Below are 24966 nucleotides of genomic sequence, written 5' to 3' on the forward strand. Positions count from 1 at the left end.
GATCTGGTAAGATGGTGGGGACAGCAAGTGGCCAGGAAGCTGGAGGGGGCAGCGGCTGTGGCGCCAGGGTGTTCAGCCCTCTTTCACTGACCCCGGTCCCCCTCTACCAGCTGCTGGACACCAAGTCCACTGACAGAAAGATGACACTGCTACATTTCATCGCCCTGACGGTAAAGGAGAAATACCCAGACCTGGCTAACTTCTGGCATGAGCTGCACTTTGTGGAGAAAGCTGCAGCAGGTGAGGGGAGCCTGGCCCAGCAAGCCCGCCTCGTGTCCAGCTCAGGACAATCCCTGGAAGCTATGAGGAGGGGGAGCACTTGGGTGCCTTTCTTGCTTGCTTTTGTTTTCTTTTTTCTGACCACTTCAAAGTTTTCCGCTGGGGCCATGGGCAGGGGCCACCCCAGAGGGAGCCTTCCTACAGGCACCAGGCCCCACCCAGCCCTTTCCACTTGGGTGCTGTGGGAGCTGGAAGGGGAAGGCAGCGGTGGCTCTTCACTGCCAACTCCCCCAAGCTGGCCCCAGAGCCTGTGTGTCTCTGTGATGTATGTGAAGTGCTTAGAAAACCCATAAAGCCCCCCACAGACATAGGGTGGCTGTTATTTTTGCCCCCCTCGTGAAACTGGGGCAGGCTTGGGGCAGCTCTGTTTTGGAGCCCAGCAGTCTGCGGCTCACCTTGCCTTGCTACCTTCGGGGTCATGAGCCCACGGCCTCTTTTCCTTTTCCTTGCCCCTGTGAGAGCTTGGCTAGCTTGGTTTGCCCCTCTCTGTCCACGCTGGTAGCTCTGGAAGTGGGGCGTGAGAAACCGAGCGAGCCCATGCTGAGTGGGAGGGCTGGAGCTTGCTGTAGTCCTGGGCTGTAGTCCTCAGCCTGGGCTCTGGTGACAACAGTGTCCCTGGAGAACGTGCTGCTAGACGTGAAGGAGCTGGGTCGGGGCATGGAGCTGATTCGGCGGGAGTGCAGCATACATGACAACGGTGTCCTGCGCAACTTCCTTAGCACCAACGAAGGCAAACTGGACAAGCTCCAGCGCGATGCCAAGACAGCCGAGGTGAGCACAAGGTGGAGGCGGGTGGGAGAGCTGGGGCCAAGCTGCCGTGGGCCTCTGGCGGGCTTAGTTCTGGTTCTTGGGTCAAAGAACTTCTGTCACGCAGCTGGCTGGCTGATCGTGGGGGAGAGGGGACGCTGGGGGTGGCAGGCAGCTGCCTCTGGAGACGCACTCCAGGGGGCTTGGCGAGCCCCTAGTTCTTTGCCCTCCCACAGGGGCTGTGGGGGGCTGCGGCTTCCTGTGGGTCTCCTGCCCCTGCCGGGAGCCGGGCTTCTCCTTCCCCGCCGGGCTGACCCCTTCTGCCCACCCCCTCCCCAGGAGGCCTACAATGCTGTTGTGCGCTACTTCGGTGAGAGTCCCAAGACCACGCCTCCTTCTGTATTCTTCCCAGTATTTGTCCGATTCATTCGTTCTTACAAGGTGAGCAGAAGAGAGGCTTTTAAAGAGGAGTTTGGCTGAGAGAAAACTGGTAGGGGGAGAGAGGGCTGGGCTTCAAGCTTGCGCCTTTTCCGTCTCCTCCTCTGAGTCCTGCGAGGGAGCGATGGAAGCTGGCCACAGGCCTCTTAGCTGTGAACTGGTGGGCAGGGTGGGGGCCCAGGCCCTTCCTGTCATTGTTTGGGGCAGGAAGTGCCCCTCCAGAGAGTGGCCACCTGGGGTTGCTGGTCCCACTGACACCCACTCTCCACCCTCAGTGTCAGCCCCTCCCCTCACAGCTCACAGCCTGTGTGAGACACACACACACTCACACACACACACACACACACACACACACACACACACACACACACCCCGCCCCCATCTTTCATGGTTCTTAGGAAGCAGAACAAGAGAACGAAGCCCGCAAGAAGCAGGAGGAGGTAATGCGGGAGAAGCAGCTGGCTCAGGAAGCCAAGAAACTGGATGCCAAGGTGGGTGGGACCAAGAACCGGGGCCTGGAAAACACGGCAAAGGATTAGGAGGGGGTGGAGCAGAGAGCTGGAGAGGAGATGGAGAACTGGAGCCCACAGACCACCCAGAGGGCCCGATGATGGAGTCCAGAGGGATGGAGAGGGGGGCTATGGGAGGGGATTCCTAGGCGATGATGGGGGCTGGGCTGGCCAGCACAATCAAGGGCGTCCTCAGACTGCATCTTGGGGCAGGAACCAGCCCCGTGGTACGTTAGCGGTGACTCCCTTTCCCTTCAAATGCTCGGCTCTAGACCCCATCCCAGCGGAACAAGTGGCAACAGCAAGAGCTAATTGCAGAGTTGAGGCGGCGCCAGGCCAAGGAGCACCGGCCTGTTTACGAGGGGAAGGATGGTACCATTGAGGACATCATCACAGGTGGGGCCCTTTTCCGCCCCTGGTGCCTGGCCACTGGGCCCAGCTGCCAAACCCCAACCATAGCCCTTTGGGCTCTCCTCCTCCCACCCCACCCCCATGGGGCCTGACCACCGTGTCTCTCTCCTGGGCCACAGTGCTGAAGAGTGTCCCTTTCACGGCCCGTACTGCCAAGCGGGGCTCACGCTTCTTCTGCGATGCAGCCCATCATGATGAGTCAAACTGTTAACCCCCAAGGCTGGGGCCCTTGACAGGTACTGGGCACCACAGCTGCCCTCTCTGCATGCCCACCTCCCAGGACTCCTGCTGGGTCCCACAGGCGCCTCCTCTCCTGCATGACTTGGAACCATCCTCTGGCAGCCCTGTGGTGATGGGGACACATACTCCTTCCCTTGCATGCCCCATGCCCTGAGAAGCATGGCTAATCCCCTGCATGTGCCCTCAGGGAAGTGGTTATCTCTCCCACTAATGCTGTCTGGCTTCTACTAAGACCCAAGAGGTAGGGAGTTGCCAAAACAGGCAGGACCAGGCGCACCGCCGCTGATCACTGAGGCTGAGTCTCTCGTCCTGGGCCCAGGTATCATTTGTCCTTGCCTCCTCGTAAGAGCTCTGGCAGTGGCTTCTGCCCAGGGGCATCAGATGACCCTTGACCTCTGTTTCCTGATATCCAATCTGCCTGGGGTCTCTTCCCAGCTTCTGGATCTTGCTGAGTCCACCTTGTTTCTGTCACTCCCCAGTGGCCTCTAGTACCCCGACCTGTTCTGAACGTGCAGAGCCCGCACCAGAAATCTCCCTGACCATCCCCTCCAGTCTCTCTTTAATCTTCTCCCTCATCGACCTCACGGCTGGCTCTTCGCTGGCCCTGCCTGTGCAGCTGGGCACTCAGAAGGTGGGTCTGGCCCAGCCTCCCTGCCTGTTCACAGGCCTCTGTTTCCCCTACAGGCCTCTACCACCAGCCCCTTGTCGTTCGCCACCAAGCCAGGAGTGCCGCACCGCCCGCTGGCCCCCCTCGGGCTCCAGGCCCCCACTGAGACCTTCTTGGAGGCAGAAGCACTTCAACCCCGAGTCCTTCAAGTCCAACCAGTGGACCTGAAGCCCTGGAATTGGCCAAGGGCCCAGCAGAGGGCTATGCTGCTCTCAACCCTGTGTCTACCCTAGCTCTCAAAGCTGCATCTTGCCTGCCGCCACTGTGGGCACTAGGTCTTTCAGGGCCTGGCACTTCCCTGGTGCCTCCAGTACTGCACTTTGCTCCCAAGGTCTTCAACATCATTTCCTCAAGGGTCAGCTCAGGGCTGGAGAAAACCATTTCCAGCTTTAGGCTATGTACGGGCACCTAGGCCCACCATCACTAGAGCCAGAGGGACTAGAGGAGAAAGCAATTTTTCCTTCTTTTTTCCCCTTTACTTTTTGCAACCTGATGGTCAGCTGCGATCTAGAAGTGTCCAAGCTTTTAGGGAGCCCTGGGGCGGGGCCCCGCCAGTCTCAGATCGTCTTTTACCAGGAGCAAGGCTCTCCTAAGCCTGGGCCCTGTGCCCTAGTGATAAGGGGAGAGGAGAGACGCCACACTCCCTGCCCTTGGCCCTTCGCGTTCTAGGCTGACTATCCTTGCCGCGGTGGGCAGAGGACTAGTTTTCTCTGCCTAGAGAAAGGGTGTGCCAAGAACGTCCTAACCTCCTTCCCCCAGCTAGGTTTTGTGGGCAGGGGCGGGGTCATGTCGGTCTTAGCTATTTTCTCCGTCCCCTGCCGGTTTCTTCTCGGCCCCTGGGAGGGAATACAGGGGCCCACTCCTTTTTGTACATGTTCCACTTCCTTCTCTCTTGTACATAAACTCCAGACTTTCCTTCTCTCAACAAAGGCTTGAAATATCAGGCCTGACTCTGTCTCCTCTTTCTGACTGGTGGCCGGGGTGGCGGAGGGGGGGGCGGGGGGAGTGCTAAGCTGGCCCTTTAGGCTGACGGGAGCCATGGGGATAGAAAGGAGGCTGGGCGGAGCTGCCACGCTTGGGGGAGGTGAGTGCGGAAGCCTGGAGGAGAACCTGGCTAGATGGGCTCCAGCCACACAAAGGGAGGCAGGCCTGCCGTGAGGCACCAGTGCCCCCTGCTGGCCATGCAGGCACCTGTCCAGCCCCAGCCGGCCCCAGTGCAAGCACACGGAGAAGACAAAAGAGCCACTGGCCATGTTATAAATATTGTTATTTAAAAAACAAAAACAAAACCAAAACGAAACACATACACTGGGCCCCGGGGCTGCAGGAAGGAGTGGTGGTGCCCCAAGGGCCCGGGCAGGCAGGAACAGGTACTGATGCTAGAGGGTAAGGACCCCGCCCTCTGCCACCCAGGCTGCATCCACCAGCCTGTCACTCTTCCTGGGGGCCCCTTCTCACATTTTATCTACTGGCACCACCCACCCACATGGCATTCACCACCAATCGCTGGTCTGGGGCTGAGGGCAGGGACCGCACTAGCTGTCCGGGAAGCTGGGAGGACCCTTGAACACCACGAGCAACCTTGGGAGGTGCTGGCGATGATGCGTTGGGGTTGGGGCTACTTGAGGAAAAGCGGACACAGACCCAACTAAGGAAGAAGTCTGGGGCAGACAGCGAGGGTAAACTAGGCCACAGCCTCACACAGACCGGAGGCACGGTGCCTCATCAGGTCACTGGTGGTCATCCAGCTGCTGCAGGAGCGTCCGCCGCCGTCTTTCCAGCTCACCCTCGCTCAGCTCGCTTTCCGACGTGTCCCAGCCCGTCTGGTGGAGCAAAGGCACAGCTCACCCACAGCTTCCCCCCGAGGGCTGCCGAGGCCTGGGCACAGCGCTGACTGGGCTGGGGCCGGGTGCCTGCCTCTCACCTTCTCCTTCTTGATTCCAAAGCCTGCGGAGCGGTTAGGGAGCTCTGCCCGCCGGAGGTCCCTGTCCTTGTCCTGCTCTGGTTCTTTCTCATCACTCTCCTTGCCCGCTTTCTCCTCAGGGTCTGTCTCGCTCTCAGGACTGTTCTGTAAGAGCCCAGAGCCCGCCTCCTCAGTTCTTGTGGAGAACAGCCCAGGAGGCGGGTGAAGACATCTCATAAAATAGCAGGGCCTTGGATGGAAGTTCCTTCTCTACGCACCGACTTGTGTCTTCTCTTCTTCGTTCTCTTTTTTGGTTTCTTGACTTTCCGAAGGCCATGATCTGGAGACAGAAAAATCCCCACTAAGTCCCATGGGAGAAGGGAGGCCTCATCCTTTTCTCTGCTCATTCTTCAGACAGCGACCTGTCTGAGGAAGTCTCCGTCCAGTTTTCCTTCCTTCTCTCCGTTTCCTGCCTGGGCAGGGATGGGAAGTTCTCCTTACTCTCCGACAGGTACAGCCCTCCCAATCCACTCTACCCTCAGAGGGTGGGGCTCCCCGAAGGCCTCCTCTCCAGCTCCCAACTGCTTACCTGATCCAAGGAGAAGGCGGGAGGATGGGGAACCCCGTCCTCCAAGGGCAGCGCCCCCACTTTCAACAGAATCAAGTGAGGAAGAGGGCTCAGAGCCTGACTCTGAGGGGTTCCGCCGCCTCCGCCTGGGGGGCCGGAGAGATGGTGGGGGCAGCTCCTCATCTTCTGACTCAGAGCCCTGGGGAGATCGGCAGACACGTGTCAGCACAGAGGTTACCTGGGCTCCAGGGGCCCTCAAGCATGGGAACTGGGGACAGAGAGGAGAATCCAGGACCAAAGGAATCCTCAAATATTCCTCCAGGGGAGGTGATGTAGGGGAAAAGCAAGAAAAGTGGCTCTTATTTCCCCCAGACAATCCAGCCTCACCCCACATCCTTTCTACCCGCCAACTCACTGAGGGCGAGTGGGAACGCTTGCGATGGTGCTTCTTGCCCTTTCTGCCGTGTTTCCGGCCTTTGCTGTGGAGGTGCTGGCATTCAGTCTGGTGGAGGCAGAGGGAAGGGTGAGGAAGGTTAGCCCCAGGAAGGACCCTGCATTCTACAATCCGGTTTTGCCTCCTCTTCTGAGGGTAGGGCCTTAGGTCTACCCAGGGTACCCTAAGACCTCCCCCTCCTTAGTTGTCCGCGAAAGGAGAGCCCTGGTGATAGGAGGTTACCGAAGCTTCTGTTAAGCTAGCCTCAGGTGTTCAAGAGCCCGGGGCAGATGCAGAGGACGAGAAGCTCTGCCTCACCTCCAGTACCTGCAGGAACTCCCGGAAGAGCCGGATCCGCTCCGACTCCAGGGTGATCTGCTCAAAGGCTGAGTCGCACACAAAGCGCTCACGGACCTTGAACAGGAGAGCACTGCTGATCAGACCAGCCCCAGCACAGCATGGATGCCGCCATGAGCACAGGGCAGGGCTGGGGCAGAGGAAGGAAGGGAGCCGAAGCTGGCCCCGAGCTGTGCTATGACTGGGGTGGGCCCCCGGTGGTGGAGAAGCACCGCTGCCCTCAGGACTGAGGGGGTGGTGTTTGGTGCCAGGCTGCAGTCCTGACCTCTTCCCAGGCAGTGCCCAGCTCCACAGCAGGCACAGCCTGCCTCAGCATGCTTCGAAAGGCAGCTTCTCTGCGCCGCAGCCTTCGTGCCTCCTCCTTCTCCCGCTCTCTCTCCCGCGCCTCTGCTTTCTCCAGCAGCTGAGGGCAGACAGGACACAGAACAGCGTCACCCAGGAGGGTGGGCGCCCCGACTCACCCAGACATACCTTAAAAGGTGGGAAGTTGGAGCCTGGGCTCCTACTATCATTCCCTGAACTGGGGGAAGAGTCACACTGGGGCAGTGAGTGAGAAGGCACGGAACAAGAGTGAGGGACGAGTTCGAGAACGGAGCCCTGGCTACAGGCCCACCCCACGCGGCCCCTCACACTATTGAAAGTCAGCTTGATGTTGCCTGCATCCAGCGCAGCAGCCCTCTTGTCAAAGCTTATGACGTGGGCGAAGTCCTCAAAGGCTGTGTTCACCTCCACGCAGAAGCCCCGGTCCTGTGGGCACAGCAGCGCATGAAGCAGGGGGCACCACAGGCCCGAACCTGAAGCTGGCTGGCCTCCAGGGCAGGCAAGGGTCAGACTACAGGATGCTCAAGTGGCCCCCTCCCCCGGAAGGGATCCACAGGACTGGGATGCACTTGGAGACCAAGTCGTCCAAGTCCTCACCATCTGATAATTAAGACTCCCATGCCCACCCTTGGCTTGGTTGTCACAGGGAACTGGGGGTGGGGGTTGGATCACAGGGGTGGGTGTGCAGGGTGTGTGTGAATTAATTCTTTGTCCCTTTGGCTTAAAGCTTGAGCCCCTGCTGGGTCCTCCTGCTGCTCGGTCAGTTCCTTGCATTCCAGCATCTGCAGGTCCCACCCTCTGGCTATATTTATTGAGTGCTTACTATGTACCAGGTACCATGCTGAGTGTTTCACACACATTATCTCATTTAATCCTCACGTATCTGAATTTAAGCACAAGTCCTAGTATCCTAATTTTATGCAGAAGAAGAAACCAAGGTCTGGAGGAACTAGCGCAATTGCCCAAGGTCTCCAGGGCTAATATACGGCTGAACGAGAATTCTACCCCAGGTCTTTCTAACAACAAAGCCCCTACTTTTAAGCACTACACCCACACAGATCACTTCACCCACGGGAGAAATAGAGGCCATCAGGTGTACACCTCCCGAAACACTATTAAAAACACCACACACAGACCCGGCGCTGTGCTTCTCACCGAAGCCTCAAAACACCCCAGTGAAGCAGAGGCTTAGGAGAGTTCTCTCTCTTGGCCCAAGATGACTCAGTGGAAAGTGGAGCCACTGGCGTGCGAGGTCTGGGGCACGGGCCCAGGTTCCCTCCCTCTCCCTCGACTCAGCTCGAACTTGTCCCGGCCTTCCTGCTGATGGCAGAGGCGCACTCTTCTTGCTTCTCCCAAGAGGACTTCCTCAACCCATGCTCTCCAGCCCTTCTCCTCAAACATACCAATCTCTCTCGCTTAGGGAACTGCAAGCTTCAGTCTCACCTCTTCACTGGCTCCTTCCGTCAAGTACACAGCTCACTTAACCTGGAATACCCTTTCCACCCTGCTCTCACCTTCCTCAAGCTAACCTCTGCTTCTTTCCCTTTGTTTCAAAATCTTTAAATGCAGTGCAAAGGAAAACAAACATTTATTAAGCCTACTATAAGCAAGATACTACAAATGTTATTTAATTTCACGACCTTGCACATGTATCATCCCCATTCTGCAGATTAGGAAACTGAAGCTCACAGACATTATATAACTTGCAAAGGTCTCAACCAATAAACAGCCAGGAGGTACCCAACTCTAAAGCCTGTGCTGCACTCACTCTGCCCTCTTCACGGACACTGCTCTCCTAGAGGTTGCTCATGTCCCAAGAGTCAACTCCAAGGATGCCTTGGTCCCCACTCTTCTCGTCCTCTGTTCACTTCTTCAGTGCTCCCCTCTCCAGGGTCCCCTCCTGTCTCTGACTTCTTTTACCACCTCTCTTGCCTGTGCTTGTTCCCCTGAGACCTGCAGTTAGTCTTTTCAATCTACACTGTCCCTCGCAATCTCATTCCCCACCTCTCTCCTGATTTTCAGACCCATACTAGACTGGATATTTCGCAGACACTTCAAATTCAGCAGATCCCAAGAGAATTCATTTCCTGGGAGCCTCCCACCCCACTCCCATGGATCTCTCAGGCCCAGATCTTCTGTCTTTCAGCTATTCCAAGTCCAGGACTCTGCACTACCCTATGGGATGCGAGGTACCATCACAGTCTGCCTGGCTGGTAGATGGTCTCAGGGAGGCCTGGGTTCATCTGCCTTCCATAGGCAGAAGCCCAAAAGGGGGAAGAGGAAGGAGGAACTATCTAAAGAAGATTCTTTCTCAGGAGGTGTGGAGACACAGGACTCAGCAAAGATAGGACTCCCACAGGCCTGTCAGCAGTACCGGCCGCTCTGTGGCTAAAAGTTAAGAGTCCAATAAAATTTAGCTCTCCTTGGATTAGATATTTCTACTTTATATAATTATCCTATTTAAAATTTGGTATGTGCTTTATTCCTCCCTGCCCCAGGTTGCTTTTGAGAATAATTCCAGAAGTGGAATTCCTATTTTCTCCAGCCCTGCTCTTCCTGCTTAATCCTTACCAATGGTGCCATCGATCCACTCCTAACATCTCCGACTCACTCCTTCCTTCCCTCAGTTTCACACAAAAAATCCGTCAATTCTACTTCTGCGTGACTCTAGTCTACTGGTTTTAAACTTTCTTTCTTTCTTTTTTAACAGCAGAAACATTTTTTTCCATAAAAATCTTATGCAGAACCTTGATGTATAAAAGAGAAACAAGCGGTTACACTTGAAAATAGAGGAAGGAGCATAAAGTCCCCCCCACTCCCCCACCCCCTCCGGCTTGTCCCAAGGCCCCTCTGAGGAGACCTAGGGAGTTTCAGAAACTACTGGAACATCACAGCTCTGCTCACTGGCCATCCCCACTGCCCCCGCCGAGCTCACTCCCACCTAGATCACTGCAGCAGCTCCTGCCTGGTCTCCCTACTCACCCCCCATGCTTCAAACCCTGCCTTGAGTCCATGCTGCCCGGATTTTTCTAGCAAATGGCCCCAACAGCAGGAAAGCGGTCTGGGGGTGAGTCAGAAGAGGATGACTCAAGCTCAGAATTTATCTTAATCACTGGCCACTACCATTTCTAGTATCCTGAGGCTTCGAGTCCTGTCCTCCTACCACGCCTATCCCTAAGCATACAAGCACTCTGGCTGCAAGCGCTGCTCTACACAACCACCTGGGCTTTTCCAAGACATCAGCTAATCACATCATTCCCAGCTCCCCATTACTTACAAGATAAAAATCCAAATTCCTTATTTTAGCATTCAAGGAATTTTACAGGCAGGGCTCTCCTTCCCAACTGGGGCATGTGGTTCCAGAGAAACAGAGGAAGCCACAGGACATTATGATACATCTTACCTAATGGTAAGTAATTTTAAAATATTAAGTTTATATTAACAGAGAAGTATTATGGCATTAAAATGCAACACCTGCATGAATTCTTAAGGCAAAACACAGGACTTTAAAGAAATGTGTGTGCAGTGGGACATTCCTCACTTTATTCTCAGACCCTCTCCACCTCAGGTACCAAGTTACTCCCCTTGGTGATCAAGTGAAGTCTGAAGGAATACTCCCCACTTTTCAGAAGAGGAAACATGCTCAGAAAGATTAAGTAATCTGCTCAAGGTCACACAATTTGTAAGTGGTTAAGCTGGACTTTTACCCCTGCAGTCTGCCTTCACAGTCCTGCTGCTAACCACTATCCAGACTGCCCTCTCAAACCCATGAGAATGGTCTTCACTTCCACAAAGAAAAACGCTTCTCTTTGTTATCTTTTTCTGAAACATGGGGCTCTCCTAGTCCCTCACTCACTTTTCCCCCTTTGACAGACATGGATATTGAGAATTCTCCAACGTGCATGTGCGATAGGAAATGGCAGGTGAATTCGCTCCCACATCACGGAGGTGATAGGGAGGAGTGAGGATAGATAAGGAGGGCAAGCCCCTTCTAAAAGGCAGTGGCATCTCAGCTCAAGTCCACTGAATGCCTCACAAAACCAGCCTAGTGCTGCTAGATAATCCAAATTTCCAAGAGATGCTGAAGATCCAGATTTTAATTGTAATCTCTTGATTTTAAAATGTTAGCATCAAATTCCAAATTTTTCTAAAACTCTGTACAGGCAGAAGGAACATATCTGTGGGCTACCAGTTTATGACTAGCTGTGCTTCTTGCTCCTCTTTGCTCCTGTGGTACCCTACGCCCAGGACCTCCACCCTCCTCCATGTACTCGTTCTTAGAGGTGCAGTTCAAATGGCAATTCTTTCGATTCTCTGTAGTAACACTTGCCCCTCTGTATAGCCATTGTCATGTCTATCTTCCTACTAGACCATGAGCTCCTTATGGGCAGAAATTGTATCTTATTCATTTGTGTGTCCCCAGCGCACAGTAAAGGGTCACAGTAGCTATCTCCTGAACCGAGCTGCAATGCTCCCACAAAACAGGCCTTACTGGGGAGTTCTGTCCTGGGAGCTTGCCCTGCACCCAGCCTGCCTCCATCCACAGGCCCAGGCTTCCCTCACCTTAAGGATGTCCTTAATGATCTTCTTCTCATCATGGAATCGTGCCTTCAACTCCTCCACATAGAACTTGAATAAGTCCAAAGGGGTGGAGCCTGCGGGGAAGGGAGGGAAGGGGGCCTGGCGGGCGGCAGCTTCCCAAGGCTTGAGGGTGGGGTTGAGGACAGGACCAGGGAGTGGGAATGCAGAGAGGCTGGCAGGGCAGAAAGCCAGGCTAGAGGAGGGGGAGCCCAGCTGCCTTACCCGGCTGGCCCAGCATGTTGGCAAAGCGGACATCAGTGCTGACCGCTGGGTACAGCTCCATCCAGGTGGACATAGAGTGCAGCTGCCCTGTCTCGTGCAGCTCATCCAAGAAGGTCTAAGCAGGGAGAGGCCAGTTACAGGGAGAGTGAGAAAGGGAGGGAGGCAGAGCCAAAGACTGGGGAAGAAGACAGAGCTGGCAGAGAGAGGCAGGGACAACCCAGACTGAGGAAATGCAGGCAAGAGGCAGAGATGAAGAGATACAGATGGGGAGGCAGAGAGCAATGTGAAAGCAGAGAGGGTAAAACAGAAGGGAACAGACTTAAAAGGAAAATGAGCCGGACCAGGAGGCAAAGAAGCGGAAACTTGCCTGCGGCATTATCTTCCCATGACTTGGTTTCAACTTCCCAAATGTGTTACAGCCAAGTAACCCCCACCACTACCAACACCAATGCCACCTCCAAGCTGGGGGACAAGCTAGCTATGCCTGTCTGGCTCCCCAGTGAAGGGAAATAAACCTGGCCTAGCTGGCGAGCCATGCTGGCGCTCTCTGCTGGCAGTTTCTGGGTGGTGCATATGGCTAGTCTCCCTAGAGGAGCACAGCCCAAGGTTGAGGGGACACAGCGGGAGCAAAAGTGCAGGCACAGAGAGGCCTTGTGGAGCTGGGACAGGGCTGGGCATAGAGAAAGCAGTGGGACTGGCCGAGAGGAGGCAGGGCATGGGTGAAGAGGTGACGGTCTGGGGCAGAGCTGAGCTCTGATCCAGAGGGCAGCAAAGATACCTGAAAGGCCTCCCGGTTCTTGCGCTGCTGGCGCCGCTCCCGAAGCCGGGCCCTCTCCCGCTCCTCCTCCTCCTCCCTCTCCAAAGCACGGATGTGCTCCTCAAAGCAGATCAGCGCATCTTCCTTGTCCATGTCTAACCGCAGGGAGGAGGGTCAGTGGGCACCGCGCCAGCGGGACACCCTCTCAGACCCAGAACCCCCAGCGCTTCAAAGATGCTGCCCCTGTAGGTGTTGGGGACACCCAGCGTGGTGGGGTTAGGGGAGCAGGGGACTCTGCAGGAGAGGCTATTGGAATGATGGTTCTTGAGGAGGGTTCCTTGATTATATGAGAAAAAATTAGAAGTATTCAGCTCTTGTGAATTTGGTTACTAGAAGTCATCATACGAAATCAGTTATCTCAGGGTCTGAGATTTCATTTTTTATGGGACTGGGAATCAATCAGGCTTTGATATAACTTCAGAAGGTGAATATCTGAAGATACTGCCTGTGATGATAGGCCAACAGCAGCTTATTGCAACGTGTGACCACTTAAGGCCCACCCTACCAAGCAATTTAAGACCATATTCACATGAGCTATAAAAATCATCTCCAAGTCTTCTGATTCCTACCCCAGTGCTCTTCCCCCAAGGACACACATTGTCTAGGTCAACAGTGGACCCTGGAGGGAGAAAGGAGGTGTCCTGAAGCATTCTGGGATCTCCAGAGTCCAGAGAGGTTCTGGACTGAGTAAGTGCTGGGGACTCCTAGACATCCAGGAGGGCAGGAGGTGCAGGGGAGTGGTTTGAGGCTGGTGCTAGGGGTCAGTGAGGAAAAGGGAAGGGGCAGAAAGGAGTGGAGACCCAGGCTTACTCTGCAGCTGATGGTCCTGAGCAAAGCTGGGGTTATCCATGAGGTACTGCTGGGCCTGGGACCATGTGGTTTGGAAGTTGACGCTACTCATCCCATCCAGGATGCTCTTCAGGGCCTGGATGTTGCGGCGCCGGAGCTGCTTGGCCTGTTCCTAGGGAGCCACAGGGTCAGGGTGAGGCAGGGCAGGCCAGAGCTACTCAAGTGGGCTTGGGCAGAGGAACACCTGGGGAAAGGCAGGCAGCTTGGGGACTCTGGGATGGCCAGGCTCGAGGCCTTCATGTCCCCAGAAAGGGGAAGGAAACAGGTTACAGACCAGGCCCTCAGAGACCTTCCTGTTCTCCCACACCCAGAGCTGTAGGCCCAAAGCATAAATGGGGGATGTGTAGGTGCCACACCAGCTTCTGAGTAAGGAGCTGGGACCCCGGGGCAGCGAGAAGTGAATGGCTGGGTCCACAAGAAAGCAAAGACATGGAAGGTCTTAGATCAGACTGTGACTGATGGATCCAGCCCAGTGACTGTTACCTTCTCCTTCTTGGCCAGGAAGAAAAGGACATCATCATAAACCTCTTTTCGATCCCTCTCGGGGACCATAGCCCAGACCTCCAGCTCCCCAAAGGTCTGTTCTGCCCGCCTGTGGAGCATACGGGCTGTGAGTAGGCAGGCAGAGAACAGAGACTGAGCCCACAGGTTTTCAGGGTTCCCAGGCCCCACCCCAGCCCGGCCCCCTGACCGGTAGCGGGTGGTGGAGGTCATGCGCTCATGCTGCTCCAAGAAATGCTGCAAGGTCTGCTTGGCCTCCTTGGCTTTTAGCCGGGCCTCTTCCTTCTCCTCCTTCTCCCGCTGCGCCTTGTAGGCATTGAATGCCTGCTTTTTCTCACTCAGTTTGGGCAAGGCACTGGGGTGGACAGGGTGGGAGTGAGATGGGGACAGAGGAGTCAGCCTGAACCACGCTGCACAGCCCACAAAGCAGGGTCATGGCACACTGGGGACAGGTCTCATAGAACTAACAGGTGTCCATGCATGGGCACAGCAGGCTGCAGGGGCTCGAAGGGCACAGGGAGGCAAGACAGGTAGGTCTCTGGGATGTGGGGAGGGGTAAGAAGCAGTGAGGGGACAAGACGGGGCTCTAAGACACTGCTAACACTGGGCCCTTTTGCTTTGGGGTTCTCAAGTTGCAGTCAGGCCCCTGCCCTATCCAGCCCCCTGTTTCCCCAATTAATTCAATTCAAATCAATTCAATTCAACAAGCATTTATTGAATGTCTCATGTCAGAGCCCTTTCCCCTCCTTCTCCAGGAGGCTCCTCCAGCTTCTCTTTCCCAGCACACTCACTCATCTATCACTCTCCTCACTCTGGCCCCCTTGGGGTTTCCTGGGGAATCCCTGGCTCAGCTGCCCCCATGAACAAGGTCTGGAGAGCCTGCCCAGACCTACCTGTAACGGGGGTCGGTGACCACCATCTTCATGGCCTGTTCCCACGAAGCATTGGAGGGGACAGCCTGGAATGGAGCAGGCGGGGGTCATGGGGCCTGCCCATCTCTTGCCCCCTCCAGGCCTACCCTGGGAGCCCCACTCTCAGCACCTTATCCCTCAGCAGCTCCTTGAAGGCCTGCTTTGCCTTCTCCCGATTGCTCCAACTGAGGCCAGACCTCTCCGGTTCTGGCTTTGATTCCTCTTCCTCCTGCTGTCGTGGCTGATGCTGTCCAGCAGAACTGGGGGCCAAAGGGGACTCAGCCACAGTGTCCCCCAGTCCCTATAGCTTTCAGTGCCCTGCGTGATCAGGACACTCCCCCCCTTGCTCCCCAGGGAAGCCGTTTTCTGCTCCTCAGAGGTCATGCCCAGATCTTCACACCCTTCCCGAGAAACCTGGCACAGGTCAAGGGTTGAACCCAGCTGGGAGCTTGAGGCCAGTGTCTGGAATGCCATGGGGGGCAGCCCTCACCTGCTGGGGCCCTCCTCCAGCTGCTGCAGGAACCCCTGCTCCAGGGGCTGGGCAGCCTCTGACACATCGCAATCTTCACTCCCACCTGGCTCAGGTTCTAGGAGGCCTGTGGGCACCAAGGTGGGGCCAGGTGGCACAGGTGGGGGGTCAGGCTGTGGCTGAGGAGGCTGAGGCTGTAGTGTCCGTGGCTGCTGCCGTTTCCTGCAGGTGAGCCGGAAGGGCAGTGTCCAGTAGAGCAGGGATAGAGGTGGTCAGGGGCTGGCTGGTCTTTCTATCCTGTGAAGGACTGGGGCCAGAGCAGACCACTCCACAAGGAGACTGAGAGCTGGCTCTTCCTCCCACAGAGTAGGGATCATGGGGAGAGGCCACTCCCACCCCTTAGGTGGCCCCAGGTATGGGTGGATAGGTAGGCAAGGTGGGCAAGTCACTCACCCTGCAGCCTCTTGTTTGACTAGAGCTGCAACAGGAAAGGATAACATGGTTATAGGGTAGCAAGGGCCACACCCAGAGCCCCTGCCTGGGCCCACCCCCTCCTCACCCTCCAGGTCATCCAGGTCCTTGGGCCGGGTCCAGCGGGACTCCTTACTCTGGTTGTTATAGTAGTAAGGTTTGCCTGTGTCCGACTTGTACTCTTTCCAGGGGCACTGGGATAGCAGGAGCTGTAAGAGGGTGGGCCAGGGAACATCAGTGGGCTGGGCATACCTTCCAGCCACAGTTGGGGGAGCTAAGGGGACCCAGTGAGTAGGGGACACAGGAGTGTTTAGCGACCACCTGGCCTGGCTCAACATGGGGGAAGGTGGACTTCCTGAGATCCTAGGGAGGTCGGGGAATGGTCAGGGATCTTGGGATCAGAGGAACCATGTGTATGATTAGAGACTCAGGGGAAGCCAAGGACGTGGAAGGGTCAGGGCATCTGAAAGGAAGGGACAGAAAGCCCCACTCAGGACCTCTGCCTTGGACTTGAGCACGCTGGGCTTCTCCCACACGGACTGCTTGTCGTCAGCATTGTAGTAGTAGATGCGCCCATCAGGGGCCACATGCTCACTCCACAGGGCCCTCTGGGGGAGGGGAGGGTGCACAGAATGGTGGTCAAGGCCCCTTTCCCAAAGCTTCTTCTCCTCACCCCAAAAAGTTAACGATTAGCAGCCCTTTTCAGCCTTTCTACCCAGAGACCCCTGAGCTGAAAGAACTCACCAGAGGGCCCGTCCCAGCCACAGCAGCTAGAAAAGAAGCCAAAGGAAACATATTAAGCCCTTGCTCCAACCCCTATCTGATCCCCATCTATTCCTCCCTTATTCCATCCCCAATAAATATCCCCTGGTCCCATCAACATCCCAGGATCCCTGGCATCCCAACAGGCATGATCCGGGGTGGGCTCTAGTCCATGGTCCCCTCTCCCCCCCAACCTCCGAGCCTGGGAGGAACAGACCCCCAGAAGACTCACAGCTGGCGGTGTCCGCACCTGGAGCCGTCTGCCGAAGAAAGAGGAGGGGGAAGGGTTGGGGCCAAGCCCAGTGGCCCCCCAAGACCCAGGCCATGGGGGATGAAGAAGCAGGCCAGGCCAGGATCCAAGTATCCTGCTCCCAGGGATCTCTGCTCCCTAACAGGCTTCCCCTGCCCTCTGGGGCCATGGCTCTAAGACTCCAGAGGGAAATTGCACAGCAGCTCCTTTCTTCGTTTTCAAGTGAGAGTATTTTGTTGAGTAAACCTCCATGGCCCATCTTTTCCACAGTGAATACCAAATGCCACATCCTACCCAGACTCTACTACACTGAACAACAGCACAAGAAGGTACAGAGAGATCCCCAGGTACTGCTGATTCCTCCAGAGACACAGAAGATGAAGACGAAATTGTATGCAAGTGTCCACAGTGCTAACTCTGTGAGGGTAAGCAGTGTCTGGCATGAGTGTGTTTCCTTAAGGGAGCTGGGCATAGCAGGGGGAGTAAAAAGAGAGAATGTATGTGCCTTTGGGGAAGAGTGAGATACTAGAAGAGCTGAGTACATGGCTGGACTGGAGAGGAGGACTCAGTGTGGGGAGTGCAGCTGGGCCGAGGGTGGATGCGATGAGAAGAGGGAAAGAATGGAAGCCATGTCCCTGTTCTCCAAGTCAGGCCCACTGGGCTGCAGGGCAGAACCTACTTCCTGTCCCTCCAGTGCTTACCGCTGCGGTGACGGGCACCGCTGGCATCAGCATTCCTGGCATCATGGGTGGTACCATTCCTGGTATCTATGGATACAAAGAAGACAAAAACCAGCTATCGAGGTGAAGGTAAGCACAGGCTGCAAAGGGTCCTGAGAGATCCTGTCGGGGATGTGACCCTCACATGGGCACCTCCACAGGAAATCCCCAGGCTCTGGGCTCTTAGCCGAACCTCAGAATGTCCTCCAGCCATTCGGCAGACAAAGCCACCTGGGCCTGGCCCCACGTTCCCTCCCTCCCCACCTCAGCTTCTCAAGTCCAGATATCCACTCTCACCTCTACCCGCAGCTAAAATGACAAGGGTTTTCTGAGGCCCTGGTACAGGGGAGAGGATTACCTGTGTGAGTGGTGGCGGTGCCCCTATTGGTGGAAGCATTGGGGGCATGATGCCAGGTGGCATGGGGGGGATGGCCGGTGGTCTCTGACTCATCGGGGGGAGCCCCATTGGAGGAAAAGGTGGGGGGATTCCTGGAGGAGGCATCTGGAAATGAGGAAAGGAAGAGATCCTGAGCAGAGAAGACACTGCTTTGTACCTGTCAGGAAAGAGCCACTCGGCTCCCACCCAAACCCTCCATCCTGGCTCTGAGACAATTCCAAGGTTTCGGTTTGAGAGGCATGAAACCGCCTCCCTCCTCACCACTGAGACTTATAACAGGGGGTCCCTCTGGGTATAACAGGCAAGCACGCAGCTTCTTGAGGCAGGGAAGGGAGAGGGAAAAGGGAGGTGGAACTGCCACCATACTGCAACTGGAAGGCTCCACTGCTTCAATGACTGTCCCCAAAGAGGCCTTTCAGATGCAGGGCCAGAGGCAGGTGTCCAGTCCCAAATCCCCCAGTCCCCTGCCTCCTACCTCTTTTTCCCCAGTTTGATGACCACCAGTTGCTATTCCAGCCTGACGTTTTCGTATAAAGAATACAGACAAGGGGAATTCCCTGACAATCCAGTGGTCAGGACTCAGCACTTTCACTGCTGAGGGTGCGGGTTCAATCCCTGGTCGGGGAACTGAGATCCCGCAAGCCATGAGGCACAGCCCAAAACAAACAAAAAAAAGAATACAGACAAGGAGCAGTGAAAGAGAAAGACAGCCCCACCGTGCCCTCACACTAAGGGGGTCTTTTCCCATCCACTTCTCCTTTCCCCAGCCCCTGTGTGTCCCAAGGACAAAAAGACAAAGGGAGAACGGTCAACTTTATGGACTGAGAGCTTAAAAGCAGCTCCTCCCACCCCAATGCCCAAGCAAATCCATCCCTCATCCAAGGGCAACAGAAGGGGGCATTACACAAAAACCATACTGGCGATGCAGCAGTGCTAGGGACTAGGGAGTTGGGGGTGCAGGCTGGAAAAGCCAAGCCCAGGGAAAGACATAAAACTTACGAAGGGTGGTGGCATCATGGGGGGCCCCGGTGGGAAGGGGGCAGGCGCTGCTGGGGGCCGGGGACCAGAATCGGGAACCGACTGTTGAGGGAGAGAAAAGTCATAGGACCCAGGATGGGCAAAGAGATGGGCTTTTGCAGAAGGGAAGCAGAGGGGTGAGGATGAAAAAGGAGCAAAAGTTCAGAGGAAGGGTCTCCAAGCCCATTTTCCTGCCCGCCCCCAGCTCTGAGCCCTGGGTAGCTCTGCTCTCTCTTCTGCTAGCTCAGAGCCAGCTGGCTGAGCTCCTTCAATGTCATCTTTATTTTGGAAGTTTCCACTTTGCCAAAGCCAAGAAAAGATGGAGGAGGCTCTACTACAGGCACAGATGGGCTCTTCCCAAGGCTTTTCACCCACCCTCCTGCCTGTGGGCAAGGCTGTGCTTCCCTTAAACCAGGCAAACAGAGGTCTCTCATCCCCAAAGTACTCAGGGAGGAAGTGGCCTCTTTTCCTGTTCGCCTACCTGAATTCACCCAGTACAGAGACTCAACCCAAAGGTCTCTAAACATAGTCACTAGTCCTTCCTAAGTACTAGTTTCCCTAACTCTCCTCTCTTTACTACCAGCCCCCTCCCCTAACTGGCCTCATCTTTAGTCACTCACTCACTCTGACATCTTCCATTCCCATTCCCTCCCTCTTCTCCTTAGCTTTACTCCCCAGCCCCCACACTCAGTGGCCATCACCTCCCCTACAGGATCTGAACTCATGTCCCAGTGCATGAGGCTTTGAACAGCCTAGGTCTCCCTATCCTACACCTAATGGCTAGCCACATCACCCCATTTAGTTCTCAGCCTAAATATCACTTGCTCTAAAAAGCCTTCCTGACTCTATTTAAAGCACTTCCAATTTATTCTGATCCCCTTTTTAGTTTCCTTACGTATACAATTTCCTAATTATTATGTTTGCTTGGATATGTTTCCCCTTACCAGAGAATAATAACATTCCATGAGGGCAGAGATCGTACCTGACTTGTTGAAAGCTGGATTCCTGGTATCTGCCACAGTGTCTGGCACATAATGGGTACTCAACAAATATTAAGTGAATGAACGAACAAATGAAGGAACAAATCCTCTTTATATAGAATCTTCCAATTCTAAAAATTCATCCTATAGATATAGCCCTACATGTGTGTACAAGGTTTTCAGATCAGCATTATTTGTAAAACCAGAAGACTAGAATAGCCTAAATATCAGCGAGGAACTATGGAATTTTACACAAACATAAAATGGAATACTATGCAGTCATAAAAAAGAATGAAGAGGCTCATTGTCTTGCTAGGGAATAATCTCTAAGATACATAAACAAGAGGGGGGAAAAAAAGCAAAGTGCAGCAAAGTTTTATTACTTGTATAAAAATTGGAGACAAAAGATGACACACAAGAAATGAGAATGGGGACACAGGTGGAAAGGAGAATTCTGTTTGCCCTTTTGTAACTTTGAATATGACTATATTTACCCTTTCGAAAAATTTTTAAAAGTAGACTAGGGCACAGAGATGCAGCTAAAAGGCTCTGCCCTTCCTCCTCTTTGCTTGGAAGGTGGGGGGTGGTAGGGAGGAGTCCCATAGAAAGGTGGGAGCTGGCTCACTGCTGCCCAACTTCCCTACTTTCCCAATTATCCCTATGGTATGAAGGCTCAGCATTTAAAAATGCTTCTAGGGCTTCCCTGGAGGCGCAGTGGTTGAGAGTCCACCTGCCGATGCAGGGGACACGGGTTCGTGCCCCAGTCCGGGAAGATCCCACATGCCGTGGAGCGGCTGGGCCCGTGAGCCATGGCCGCTGAACCTGCGCGTCCAGAGCCTGTGCTCCGCCACGGGAGAGGCCACAACAGTGAGAGGCCCGCGTACCGCAAAAAAAAAAAAAAAAAAAAAAAGCTTCTAATCTCTACTTTTAGCAATATCTGTCCTTCCTCTCTTCCCACCCATCTTGTCCTAAGAGAAGGAAGGGTAAGTCAAACTACTCCAACATGGATCACCTTTTCTCAGGGTTCACATACTCTAAGCCCTGTATTCAGACCTGCTCCTGCCCCCTGAAACTTCCTTCTGTGTGGAAGCCAGAAACCAATCAAGATGGGAGGAAATCCAATTCTCTGTGCCACACTTTCCCACCCAAGCTGCCTCAAGATCCTCTCTAACCTCCCAGACGCTACGTAACCATCTTTGGGTCCTCCCAGGCTCCAGGGTCGCCCATCTCAGAGACTGGTGCCACCATTCATAGTTGTCCAAGATAGAAATCTGTGAGTCACACACCACACCTCCTTCTTTCTTGTCAATACATCAATGAGTCTTGTTAATTTTACCTCCTAAAGATTTCTTGAATCCATCTATTTCTCTCCGTTTCCTCCTCCACCCCTACCACCCCTCTTTTTTCATCTGACCTACTTCAGTGGCCTCTTGACTGGTCTCCCGACACCCACTCCAACCTCAGGCCACGCAAGTTACTCCCGTTTAAAACTCTTTAATGGGTCTGGGAGGCTGTGGCACGTTTGCTCCCCAACTGCCTTGCCTACTTCACCCATGCTGAGCTCCTTCTCTCAATCCTCCCACCTCAGACATCCACCTCTGCCTGGGGCAATCTTCCTTCCAAGCCCACACAACTCGCCTACATATCCTTCACATCTGGCAGTCATCGTTTCTTCAGGAATGCCTTTCTCCAACCCAGCGGACTAGTCAGAGCCCTCTTTTACACACTCAGACACCATGTTACCTCCCCCTTCAGCAATTATCCACGAATTTTACAGCTATTTGTACAATTCTGATTGTATTCTTATTTTATGTGGCACTAATAAAAAACAAATGCTGCCAATTAAATTATGATACTCCACTGATTTTAAGATGCATCTTGACTTCAGAAATGTTAAAATGTGAGTCTTAGAATCAATGAAATATCTGACACCTCCACTAGGCTGAAAACTCTAAGGGGCAGAGACTCTGTTTTTGCTTACTCCAATATCCTATGCCCATTGTATTTTCCTCACTACCCCCTATTGGCACACAGTATGTGCTATTATTTCTTGACTTACTGACTGAATGGTCTTGGCAAATCCCACAAAACAAAGCCATCTTAAGGTCTAGCAGTTATTCAGGGAACACAGAATGTCAGAGCTGGAGAGGATGCTGGCAACCACCCTAGGCAGTCCTCTTTTTTCAGATAAAAAACTAAGGGGGACTAATTGGTCCCAGGGCTGGATCCAATCTGCCCTCTAGCCCTACTCCCTTAAAAGCACAGTCCTTACCACAGGAAGCAGGTCTGTTTTCTTCACTCTAGCATATCCCCTGAGACCCATGTGGTTAAACCGGGAAGGCTCCAACATTTTCTTGCTTGAAAACCAGTGGTGGGTCCCTATTGCCCACCCTACAGAATCTCTCATCTAATCTCATTCAAAGCCTTTAAATAAGACCCATCCCACACTCTTCTTGGCTCACCCTGACTCAATGGCTCCCCTCCTCCTCTTTGCACAAACTGTTAGATTACTCCATGTTTCTTTTATTCTTTGCCTCTTATTTTGTTCAAGATGATCCAATAGTCACCTCCTTCAGGTTACCTTTATGACTATCCTCCACACATACACACACTCCTACCTGTGTCCCCTCAGGATAAATGCTGCACTACTTTGCACAGAGTGACATGCTACTCTGTGGATGCTTGCTGGGTGTTTCACATGGGACTGCCTGTCTCCCTACTCAGGTGGGGATTTCCCTACATTTAGGGATTGCATTTTCTCCTTTTAAGCCTCCTCTGAAGTGTCTAGTCAGGGCCCTACACACAAAGTGCTGTGACAAGATGCAGACTCACCCCTAAACTTATTTTTGCATACTGGAATATCCTAAAACAGACAAATGTGTATGTGTGTGCACATGTACCCAGGTACGTTTGTATAAATTCTCTGGGTAAAAGCTGACCGTGATGTGAGAGAGAGGCAGTTTGGCAGAGGTCTGTGTGGCTGGGGAAAGTGAACTAGAACCAAATACTGGCACGGGAAAACCTAAACAATTTTAAAAACTAACTGTATATGACCATCTTTAACTTGGAATGGAGACCCCTGGCCAGGATCCAGACACTAGCCTGTTTTGGACAGTTCCCCAGAGAGGACACAGGAATGGAATGAACATAAATTACTATGGAACTTCCAAAGCCCTCCCTTCCCTGAGCCTCCCCTGTGCGACGTGTAGGCTTTCTTTCCTGAAACACCCCTGCCCCTATCTCACTTGCTGCAGTGCCTATACAACTTCAGGTCTTATTATACTTCTGTGTGAGAATCTGAAGACGTAACTTGTGTGAGAGAGGGATATAGGAAAGGGGGCTGAAAGAGAAGCAGATCATGTGTCTTCCCTGGAACAAAAACACATTTGTAGGCTGGGGACCGACAGTGAAGAGATAACTGATCATCTGATCATCATGTGTTCACCTGGGCCAGTTGAAGGATTTGCCCCACCCCCACCCCCGACAGATACAATCAGTTTTTCTCAGCCTCCACATCTGAGGGGCATCTCAGAACTGAAGATTCAGAAGGAGAAAAGGAGAAGACTGGAGAGACAGAAGGAAGAGAATGGAAAGAGGGAAAAATAACATTTACTGAGTGCTTATTATGAGCCAGATACCATGCCAAACACTCATTTAATCCTTGTAACTATGTTAGAGGTTATTATCCCCATTTTACAGATAAAGAAACTGAGGTTCAGAGAGATCAAGTAACTTGACCAAGGTTCCAAGAGATTAAATGGCAGAGGCAAGTTTGGAATCCAAGCAGTCTGACCCCAAAGCCTGTGCTTTCAACTACTCCACAAAGCAGCCTCCCAGCAAGGAGACAGTGCCACAGGTATTTCCCACATTCAAATTCATTCCCCTCTTTTCTTTTTTACCCCAATCCTCACACAATCCTGAAATCCTCAGACAGCCAGGGAATCCCAAGGTTGGCCAGGTCTGACTCACTCCCTGAAGGGATTTGTGCTGGAAAATGAAGGCTGGGAGGCACACCTCTCAGAAGGAGGTAGCCATCATCAAAAAGAAAAGTATCATGGAGACTGAGAGACCAGCTGATTACCCTGTGCTCTAATATCTACCTGCTGCCCTTCTTCAGCTGCCCCAAACAGCACCAGCCTCTCCCTCCCTGTTTTCGAAACTATTCTAGTCCCCACTCCCCTGTACCAGCCTCATTATTCCTCCTGCTCCCCAAAGATACTAGAAAATATCTTCCGTTGCTTCTCTCTGATCCTGCCATCTCATCACTCTCCTTCTGATGAACAGAATGTTACTTCTCATCTTCATCTTTCTTGGGTTAGGTCTCAACCCCTCCTCTACTTAGAGTTCTCCCATCCCTCCAACAGGATTCCAGAGGCGCTGGCTAGCCTGCCCCAGCCTTGCTTTGTGCCTACCATCCCCCCACGTCCCTGGGGATTTTCTGCAGCCCCAGCTGAAGGCCTAGCCTCCATTTTCGTCCTTCTTTTGCTCCCCGACGTCCTAGAACCCATTCTCCTAAACTCTATCCTCAAGAACCACCCCATTTTGGAGCAGAAAAAGATCTGGGATATCATTCCCATGAATCTTCCTTTTTTTTTTTTTTTTCTTAATCGATAGGAAATCTGAGGCCCAAAGAAAGGTAGTGACTTGCCCAAGGTCACACAGAGTTGTTACAGAGTTTGCTGACGGCAGAGACAGGATTGGGACCAAGGGGCCTCTGCTCTTCCATTTCTTGGGCTGTCCAGCACTGCGTGGGGGCTGGAAGCCTCTCTTTCCTCAGGAAACAATGCCCCCTCCTCACCTCAGGAGACAATGCGGGGAAATGAAGGAGGGGGTCTCCAAGAGGTCTTATGGGGCATCCAGGGCTTCCAAAGGGTTCAAGCACTGAGTCTGGGTAACGGGCATGTCGCACGCCAAATATCCCAGGAGGGGAAACTGTGGCCCCCAGCTTTCCCCTAGTCCACCGGCTCCCACATCTCTCGCCCCCTCTTCTTTCTCGACCTTTCTCCACAAACGCACTCTTCGCTTCATCCCTTCCTCCTCCTCACCCAGTCCCGCAACCCTAGTTCCCCTCAACACCCCCACCCTCCGCCATCCTCCATCATGGCCTCCCCCGCCCCTTCTCCCCCAAATCCCCGCCCCCTCCCCCC

The 24966-nt window shown here is 53.8% G+C and overlaps 2 protein-coding genes across 7 annotated transcripts in view; one reads left to right on the plus strand and one right to left on the minus strand.

Moving 5' to 3' along the window:
* Positions 1–11: 11 nt before the first annotated feature.
* On the plus strand, positions 12–4229 carry FMNL3 (formin like 3). Its single transcript, XM_028491509.1, has 7 exons — positions 12–240; positions 890–1050; positions 1366–1467; positions 1863–1955; positions 2246–2369; positions 2504–2620; positions 3309–4229. The coding sequence occupies exons 1-6, from the start codon at positions 12–14 to the stop codon at positions 2593–2595; spliced, it is 801 nt and encodes a 266-aa protein (XP_028347310.1). The 3' UTR covers positions 2596–2620; positions 3309–4229.
* Positions 4230–4522: 293 nt separating this feature from the next.
* PRPF40B (pre-mRNA processing factor 40 homolog B) overlaps positions 4523–24966 on the minus strand; it is a 20840-nt gene continuing 396 nt past the window's right edge. For 2 of the 6 annotated variants that reach the window (XM_028491360.2, XM_055085640.1), the window contains exons 2-26: positions 18822–18902; positions 17784–17927; positions 17408–17473; positions 16689–16716; positions 16439–16464; positions 16192–16302; positions 15783–15903; positions 15677–15701; positions 15245–15445; positions 14885–15014; positions 14737–14801; positions 14034–14198; positions 13826–13934; positions 13304–13454; positions 12455–12588; positions 11677–11791; positions 11437–11528; positions 7183–7299; positions 6818–6955; positions 6514–6609; positions 6178–6264; positions 5784–5961; positions 5473–5534; positions 5216–5359; positions 4523–5114 (exon numbers count right to left, since the gene is read on the minus strand). In XM_028491360.2, the coding sequence (XP_028347161.1) occupies positions 5022–5114; positions 5216–5359; positions 5473–5534; positions 5784–5961; positions 6178–6264; positions 6514–6609; positions 6818–6955; positions 7183–7299; positions 11437–11528; positions 11677–11791; positions 12455–12588; positions 13304–13454; positions 13826–13934; positions 14034–14198; positions 14737–14801; positions 14885–15014; positions 15245–15445; positions 15677–15701; positions 15783–15903; positions 16192–16302; positions 16439–16464; positions 16689–16716; positions 17408–17473; positions 17784–17927; positions 18822–18839 (2616 nt within the window). In that variant the 5' untranslated portion in view covers positions 18840–18902 and the 3' untranslated portion in view covers positions 4523–5021. Of the gene's footprint in view, positions 5360–5472; positions 5535–5783; positions 5962–6177; positions 6265–6513; positions 6610–6817; positions 6956–7182; positions 7300–11436; positions 11529–11676; positions 11792–12454; positions 12589–13303; positions 13455–13825; positions 13935–14033; positions 14199–14736; positions 14802–14884; positions 15015–15244; positions 15446–15676; positions 15702–15782; positions 15904–16191; positions 16303–16438; positions 16465–16688; positions 16717–17407; positions 17474–17783; positions 17928–18821; positions 18903–24966 lie in introns of all 6 variants that reach the window. The other 4 variants (XM_028491361.2, XM_028491358.2, XM_055085641.1 and 1 more) reach the window with 3 other exon arrangements.

This window comes from Physeter macrocephalus, chromosome 6 (genome assembly GCF_002837175.3).
Source record: "Physeter macrocephalus isolate SW-GA chromosome 6, ASM283717v5, whole genome shotgun sequence".
NCBI classification, from domain to species: domain Eukaryota; kingdom Metazoa; phylum Chordata; class Mammalia; order Artiodactyla; family Physeteridae; genus Physeter; species Physeter macrocephalus.